The sequence below is a fragment of the Echinops telfairi genome, unplaced genomic scaffold (assembly GCF_000313985.2).
Source record: "Echinops telfairi isolate 266 unplaced genomic scaffold, ASM31398v2 ScPeMD7_7458;HRSCAF=8496, whole genome shotgun sequence".
In the NCBI taxonomy this organism is placed as follows: Eukaryota; Metazoa; Chordata; class Mammalia; order Afrosoricida; family Tenrecidae; genus Echinops; species Echinops telfairi.
Genome location: NW_022111358.1, coordinates 2,612,181 through 2,620,425, shown reverse-complemented (window position 1 = coordinate 2,620,425; position 8,245 = coordinate 2,612,181). Strand labels below are relative to the sequence as shown.

General features: G+C 55.2%; 2 protein-coding genes across 2 annotated transcripts in view; one reads left to right on the top strand and one right to left on the bottom strand.

Moving 5' to 3' along the window:
- Positions 1-1,061: 1,061 nt before the first annotated feature.
- On the top strand, positions 1,062-4,424 carry GEMIN4 (gem nuclear organelle associated protein 4). The gene has a single exon (XM_004706888.4). It carries the CDS (start codon positions 1,081-1,083, stop codon positions 4,231-4,233), a length of 3,153 nt encoding a protein of 1,050 aa, XP_004706945.1. The 5' UTR covers positions 1,062-1,080; the 3' UTR covers positions 4,234-4,424.
- Positions 4,425-6,130: 1,706 nt separating this feature from the next.
- Positions 6,131-8,245, bottom strand: part of TLCD3A (TLC domain containing 3A) — a 10,982-nt gene continuing 8,867 nt past the window's right edge. The window contains exon 5 of the mRNA XM_030888244.2: positions 6,131-7,707. Within this exon, the coding sequence (XP_030744104.1) occupies positions 7,427-7,707 (281 nt within the window). The 3' untranslated portion in view covers positions 6,131-7,426. The remainder of the gene's footprint in view (positions 7,708-8,245) is intronic.

Below are 8,245 nucleotides of genomic sequence, written 5' to 3'. Positions count from 1 at the left end.
CATCGCTAAAGCGGGAGTAATGGTGATCCTGTACCTTTTTTATAAAACTTTAGGGAGTTCCCATTCACTTCACGTGTTTAGTGAGAGTTGGGCACTGCCAGCCTTCAAATGTGCGGTTGTTGCGGGAGGGGCTTGCGGCTGATGGTACCGTTGAGCCCAAAGGGCATCCTGATTCGGAAGCCTCAAGCGGGCTTGGGAAAACGGGAGGGCGAATCGGATGCAACCGGCTTGCTTCTCAAGCCTTCCAGTTTGCTGGAGGGGTGCCTTAGGGGTACCCCTGGTGATAGGAGGTAGAGAAATGGCCTGGGCCCTGTCCCCTTCAGCCCTCCAGTGGCAGAAGGGAGGAGTTTGGAGCCCTGCAGCCGTGATGGGTTCTGTCCCAGCCCTACCATTTTGTAGTTCTGACACCCTGAGCAAGTGAAGTGTTCCCATGTCTAAGACAGAATAATCTCCCTTCAGAGGTTGTTTGGGTTAAGGTCTGGTGTGTACTGCCTACTGCGCAGCACCTGGCACACTCAGGGAAGCACTTAGAAATCTAACGGATGGGCACCCCCAAGCACCAGGTCTTTGTGATAAAACACTAGGAATTTACCCATTTGTTAACAACTTGCTCCTGGGCGGTGGGGAGAGGGGCAGCGTAAAGAGTCCTATAGAAGTTATTTTGGGTCCCTGGGGACACTCAGCCTTGGTTTTAGGATTGACTGCCCTCCTGAGCTTTCGGCCTGTGTTTCCTGGCAGATGCCTCTGACTTCCGGTTGTCAAAATGGAACTTGCCTCCAAACCCCTTCCAGTTCTCCTCTGCTGCCTGTTTCTGCTGGTTCTCACTGGCCTCCCAGTCCCCAGGTTAGAGAGCGTGGGAGCCGTTTTTCACTCCCCAACTAAGTCAAGCCGGCCCTGCAGAGGCTTTGGTAGCTCTGGCCCTACTTCGTCCCCACCCATCTCCTCTGGAACCCCTGTCGTCTCTCATCCTGATTATGAGAGCCAGCCCACATGCCGCCTCTCCCTCTTTTGCAACGTATTCCATCACCTTTCTCTCTCTGGCTGCCCTCCATTGCAGGACCCTTGAACATCTGTGAAGAAATGACTATTCTACATGGGGGCTTCCTGCTGGCTGAGCAGCTGTTCCGCCCCAAAGCACTAGCAGAGTTGACCAAGTCTGACTGGGAACACGTCGGGCAGCCCATCGTGGAGGCCTTGCAGGAGATCTCGGCCGCAGCGTGCACCCAGCCCTTTGTGTGGAGGAAGAAGGCGCTGATCATCATCTGGGCCAAGGTGCTCCAGCCCTACCCCGCCACCACTTCGGACACGGAAACCTGGTGGCAGGAAGACGTGTTCTTCTCCGTGGGCAACATGCTCCCGACCATCAATCACACGGTTCTTTTTGAGCTGCTCAAGTCCCTGGAAGCCTCTGGACTCTTTGTCCAGCTCCTGATGGCCCTGCCCACCACCATCTGTCGCGCGGAGCTAGAGCGCTTTTTGGAGCACACGGCTCTCGACACGTCCTCGAAGGACGTGGCCTTCTTCTTGGACATGTGGTGGGAGATGATGAAGCACACGGGCGACCAGCAGGACCCGCTGCTCTCTCAGTTCAGGACAATGGCCCATAAGTACTTGTCCTCTTCGGATGAGTTCTGCCACCCTCCCAAGAGGTTTAAGTCAGACCCAGATGTGTGTCCCACCATGCCCCTGTTGGCCATGCTGCTGAATGCGCTGAAGCAAATCCAGAAGAAAATCCTGTGCCCGGCGATGAAGTGCTGTGCCTTAGCCAACCTGGCCGACATGCTGACGGCTTTCGCCCTGGTGGAGGAAGACCCCCAGGAAGTGTCTGCGACCGTGTATCTGGACAAACTGGCCACCGTGATCACCGTGTGGAACTCGGACACCCAGAACCCGTACCACCAGCAGGCGCTGGCAGAGAAGGTGAAGGAGGCAGAGCGGGGTGTCAGCCTGAACTCCCTGGCCAGGCTCCCCACAGAGACGCTCTTTGTGGCGTTCGAGTACCTGCAGTGTCTGCTCTGCGAGTGGGGCGAGGAGCTGCAGGCCCTGCTCAACGGCAGCCAGGGGACAAATTACGAAAGCTACCGCCTGTGCGAGAGCCTGACCTCCTTCAGCCAGAACTTGAAGCTCTACCTGGATACCGCCACCTTGTCTAAGGAAGAGAGGCAGGTGGTCTCTGAGCTGGCCGACTGTGTCAAGGGCTTCCTGCAGAAAACCAGCCAGGTGCTGAAGGGCCAGGGCACGGAGAAAGACATCGCTGCTTCGATAGCCATGGCCATCATCGAGCAGAAGATGGACCGGCACATGGAAATGTGCTATGTTTTCGCCTCCGAGAAGCAGTGGGCCTTCTCAGATGAGTGGCTCGCCTGCCTGGTTAACAACAAGGCCCTCTTCCGAGAGCCCAGCTTGGTGCTCAAGCTACTGGAGACCGTGACGGATGTCGTCACCTCCGACAGGGCCGTCCCCGCGGCGGCGCGCATCAAACAAGTGGTCGACTTGATCCTGGAATGTTACGCCGACCTCTCACTGCCAGATAAGAATAAGGTCCTGGCGGGCATCCTGCGTTCCTGGGGGCGGCAGGGCCTCTCGGAGAAGCTGCTGGCCTACGTGGAGGGTTTCCAGGACAGCCTCAACACCACTTTCAACCAGCTCGCCCAGAGTGCCTCCGAACAGGGCCTGGCCAATGCCGTGGGCTCGGTGGCCCGGCTGCTGATTCTGCACCCTGAAATCACAGTGAAGAAGATGTGCAGCACGGCGGTCCTCCACCTTGGCACCCACAAGTTCCTGGCGCAGATCCTCAGTGCCTTCCCCGCTCTTAGGTTCACGAGAGAGCAGGATCTGGGGCCGGCCCCAGTCACCACCTTCGTAGTGGCCTGCCTCAAAGAAACCGTCTGGGGGAGTTTCTCGACCCCCAAGGAAGAAAAACAGTTCTTGGAGTTCCTGAGCTGCCTGATGTGCCCCGTGAAGCCCCAAGGGATCCCCGTGGCCGCTCTGCTCGAGCCAGACGAGGTGCTGAAGGAGTTCGTCCTGCCTTTCTTGATGCTGGATGCCGAAGAGGTCGACCTCAGCCTGAAGCTCTTCACCCAGACTCTGGAGGCCCACTCGGGCCTGGAGGAGTACTGGCTGCAGACCTGCTTCCCGTTCCCCCTCATCTTCAGCCTCTGCCAGCTCCTCGATTGCTTCAGCAAGTACTGGCAGCTCCCCAGGGAGAAGCGGCGCCTCCCTCTGGACGGGAAGGACCTGGTGATCCACATCCTGGCGCGCCTCTGTGAGATCGTGTTAGCGAACGCCGAGACCTTCGCCCCCGACACCTGGACCAAGTCCCTGTCCTGGCTGCACCGGAAGCTGGAGCAGCTGGACTGGACGGTGGGCCTGAGACTCAAGCATTTCTTCGAGGGCCACTTCAAGTGTGAGGTGCCAGCCACCCTCTTCGAGATCTGTAAGCTTTCCGAGGGCGAGTGGACCTCCCAGCCGCACCCCGGGTACGGGCCAGGTACCGGGCTGCTGGCCTGGATGGAGTGCTGCTGTCTCTCCAGCAGCATCTGCTCGCAGATGCTCGCCCTCCTGGTGGTGGACGTGGGCAACCCGGAGGAGGTCAGACTGTTCAGCAAGGGCTTTCTGGTGGCCCTGGTGCAAGTCATGCCTTGGTGCAGCCCCCAGGAGTGGCAGTACCTCCACCAGCTGACCAGGAGACTGCTGGAGCAGCAGCTCCTCCACGTCCCGTACAGCCTGGAGTACGTCCAGTTTGTGCCCCTGCTCAACCTGAAGCCCTTCGCCCAGGAGCTCCAGCTCTCCGTCCTCTTCCTGAGAGTCTTCCAGTTCCTCTGCAGCCAGAGTTGCCGTAATTGGCTTCCCCTCGATGGCTGGAGCCACGTGGTCAAGCTCCTGGGTCACAGCCTGACCAACCTCCTGGACTCAGTTAGGCTGATACAGTCCGTGGGCCCTTGGAACGAAGGGCAAGAACAGGACCTGACCCAGGAAGCCCTGTTTGTGTACACCCAACTCTTCTGCCACGTCCTGCACATCATGGCCATGCTCCACCAAGAGGTGTGCGACCCCCTCTACGTCCTGGCCTTGGAAATCCTCACTTGCTACGAAACCCTGAGCAAGGCCAATCCTTCCGTGAGCTCCTTGCTCCAGAAGGTGAACGAGCAGCGCTTCTTAAAGTCCATCGCTGAGAACATCACCCCCGAGGAGCGGCGCCACACCCTGCTGCAGAAGATCAGCAACTTCTGATCGCCGCCCACCCGAGAAACGGGCTGGGCCTAGGCAGGGTGGCTCTTGTAGGGGTTGGAGCCGAGCAGCACACACTTGACTACGTGACTTTGTATACAAGCTAAAAGAAGATGTGTGCCAGTAACAGTGTAAAGGAAATAGTTTCTTAGGTATTTGTAACATACAAACTGTAATAAAATTCTCAAGTTTCATCTTGCCTCCAAATCTTCCTCCCCCGTGATACTGGGCTCACCTCAGGTCTCATCCTACTGACTGCCCCCCGTTTGACTCGTGGCAACACCTCGTGTCGCAGAGTAGAGCTGCTGTGTCCCTTACCTTCGCTTTAAGCTTTGTGGGGGATCAACAGGCCTGCCTTCCGTGGTACTACCCAGTAGATTGGAACCACCCACGCCCTGTCAAGCGTAAATTCTGGGTACCATGTGGGGACTTTTCTTCCACCCTAGGATATGGCAAATAAGTCTAACAGTCAAACCATCTAAGGGGGGGGTGGGGGTATCTGTGATCATTTTAACAGGATTTTTTTTCTTTACATTGACTCCCTTTCAAGCGGCATTTAAACATTGTAATATGAGTTATCTTGGAGAAGTGCTGGGGGGGGGTGTCTTCAAAAAGATTGTGGGGGAAATTCCATTGTCCTTCCATTCTATTTTTCTATGAACTTCCTGAAGCCCCGTCATAACCTAGCCCTGGATTTGCCACCAACTGACTGTGATTCCTGTGCTCATCACAGGGGTAGATGAACAGACTCAAGAAGACGGGAGTCTTCTAATGGAGATTACGCTGCTTCCGAGCCGTTGGGCTCAGAATCCAGGGGGGTTGTCCTAAAACGAGGTCTGGTGAGCACAATGAGTAGAATTCTCTTTGCCCGCGGTAGGGTGCAGATGCTCTGGGTATACTACAGAAGAAGGGAATTGGCTGGCCAAGGTGTTTGGGGAAATGGGAGGGGAAAAGCTAGGCCCCAGTACCCCCTCCACATCCACACCTTTGTCTGCACTGGGTCTTGCTCAGGTGCCGCCGCCTCCCCCCTTAAAGTGGGTTGACTGGGCTAGAAAAGGGTCAGGCGACCACGGGGTTCAACTTCTGAGGCCCTGAATGGTACATAGGTTCCATGCTTGCTCACCACAAGGCCGCCAGTCCAAACCCACCAGCCACGCCGGGAAAGATGGCTGCTTTCGGAAAATGTCCACCGTCAGAAAGTACTGTCCTGTAGGGTCGTTACGAACGGGAATCACTCGTTGGTAACTGGTTGGTGGACTGCATCTCGGAGCCGTGCACTGTTGGGGTATGTGGCCGTTTCACGGCATGAACGCTCGCTGTCAGAGCACCCCGGTGAGTCCTCAGTATTTCTGTGACAGAGCAAGCTGGGAAACACGTCCAGGTAGCCCTTGCTTTTTGAAAGTTCACTTTATGCCACTTTGTCTTAGGAACGCCCTATCTTTAGACCAGGGCTTGTTAACAACCAGAAGCCCGAAGATGATTCGCACTTGAACTCGTGCTCAGGGTTTGTTTTGTAGCGCGTGAAGGAGCGGCAGCCCGAGCTGTCACGGAGCGCCTTCCCTGAGCGGGGTGATCACGAGGAGGGGACAAAGCAGAAGTTCATGGAAAATGGAGGAAGATGATGGCATTTCCCATGAGCTTTCTGGGGCCCTCTCATGCACGTTGGTGTGATTTTGGGGCTTGTGTGTTAATATTCTGGAGGTTGTGTTTTTGTGCCTGGGAACACTCAAGAATTTCCCTCATAAATGAACAGGAATTGCTTCTTTGCTTGACACCATCTGGGCTTACAAAAGGTCTCACAGGAACACTGCCTTTGGATGGGGGGGTGGGAACCTCAAGGGGATTCAGACACCATCGGGGTTATCGGTAAAGATGATAGTAAAACAGAAAAATGACAGCATTTGACATTTTAAAAATGGCACCCATTAATGATCGAAACAGTCAAAATTTGAGACACCATTACAGAGTACGTTCAAAAGTTCATGGACAACAATGAATTACGACACTTTAAAAAATTCTAGTCGTGGTGGCCACATAAGAAAAAAAAAAAAGTCATGGTAGCCGTTTCTAAAACCCACCCTTGTCGACCAGGAATGACTAACGTTGGCACCAGAGGGTCCTGTCTACAAATGCTGGGTGAAGGGAACCAGGCGTCTCCTCAGGCAGGAGTCGGTCCAGAGCACACATCCTTTGGCCAGGGCTGTGGGCACTCTCGTCCTCCAGCTTTGTGGGGTGAAAAGGCGGGTCCCCTCCGCGGGCTAGCCCTTGCATCCCCAGTGCTGCCTTCTCAGGCGGCCTGATGGGAACACTCCAGTCTCGAGGAGGAGCCAGCCCAGGGTTTGGGAGGTAGAAGGCCGTCTCCACTTCACAGGCAAAGGGCCGTACCAGAGAGTGGAGCTCCCCAGTCAGCAGCTCCCGAGACCACGCTCCCCTCGCTTCTGTGAGAAGAGTCCTAGGTCTGTGGCTAAGGGGAGAACATGCCTGAGTGGACACACTTTTTTAAAGAGGGTGGTATTTGTGATGGTTACAAACGTGACATTGGTGGTCTTACCACGTCAACCCACAGAGATACTGCTGACCATTCGGTGGCACTCCTACCTGGACAGGTGCTTCCGCTTCCCGTCGCTGCCCACCAGTGAGACTTCTGACTAGACTGGACACTTCAATAGGGCAGGAAGGGTAAGGCAAAGGACCAATGGATCACCACGTTGGTAAACAAACAACCCTCCTTACCCACAGTGACTTCCTCAGGCCAGCGTCACAAGACATTCCTTCGAGCCCACTAGGGGTTGATACTTGCCCTGAGCGGTTGGCTGTCTAAGCGGGAGCCAAACACACCAGTATGTAGGGCCAGGCGGGTGCCCAGACACTTATCATCCGGGTCCACGTGCGCCACGCCCTATGCTTCTACCTCCCAGAGCCCTTGAGATATTATGACCCAAGGAGGAATCCTTGAGCTTGCATTAAAACAGGATCCAATAGTTGTTACTAAGGAAAAAGTGCTTTTGCAAAAGGGGCAGGTTAGAAGAAGGAGATCATATGAATGAATATTCTTTAGAAAACTTCAAACCCATCTGTTTCCGAACACCCGAAAGGCTGCGGCCATCCAGCACACAATTTGGTCCACGGAATACTGAGCGGAGAAGGCAGCTCGTGTGAGGAGGGTGGCCCGCCACTGCCTGAATCCTGGGAGCAGCTAACCATCCTTTTTGGCTTGGGGACCACCAAAGAGCTGGGCTGCCTTCCTGCACAGCAGCGAGAACCAGTAGATCTGGGGAGCGATGAGGAAGGCATTGGCCACATTGCAGTGGAAAGGGATGTGGAATGGCACTTGGTACAGTCTTAGTCCCTGCTGTTGGCCATAGGACCAGTACATGAAGGGGAAGAGGAGGATCCGACAGGCAAAGAAGGTGGCCAGAGTGAGGATGCCATTCACCTTGTACAGAAGGGTGTGCTGCTGCTTTAGCTGCAAAAGAAGAGGGGAGGAGAACACAGTCATCAAGAGGTTGGCCATCGGGGAACGGCTCACCACTCCTTGTCCCGCTCACCTTCCTCAACAGTAACGGCTCAAAAGGGACAAGTGCTAACAAAGGCCTGTTGTTGGGTCCCACCGAGTGGCTCACCCAACGCGTGGCACATCAGGATCTGGCCACGTGGAGCCACAGGGGTTTGTCACTGGCTGGTTTCCAGCAATCGCTGGGTTTTCTTCCCAGTGTGGGAGCGGCTCAAACTTGTTCTGCCTCAGAGCTATCTAAAGCCTCCGCTGACAGAGAGAGGTGGGGGATCGAACCTGGGTCTCCCGCATGGAAGGTGAGCGTTCGCTCACTGTTAACTTCTTTGACGCCTAGATCTACATCTGTTCTGAGGCTTGAAGAAAAAAATGTGTTGAGTCATAGCTACACATGCCCTGCAGTTTTGTTTTTCTTTCCAGTAAGGGTTCTGAACTTGGCCTACGCCACTCAACTGAGGGACGACAGGAACACTGGGTGACAGACAAACCAACCTGGGGCTAAAA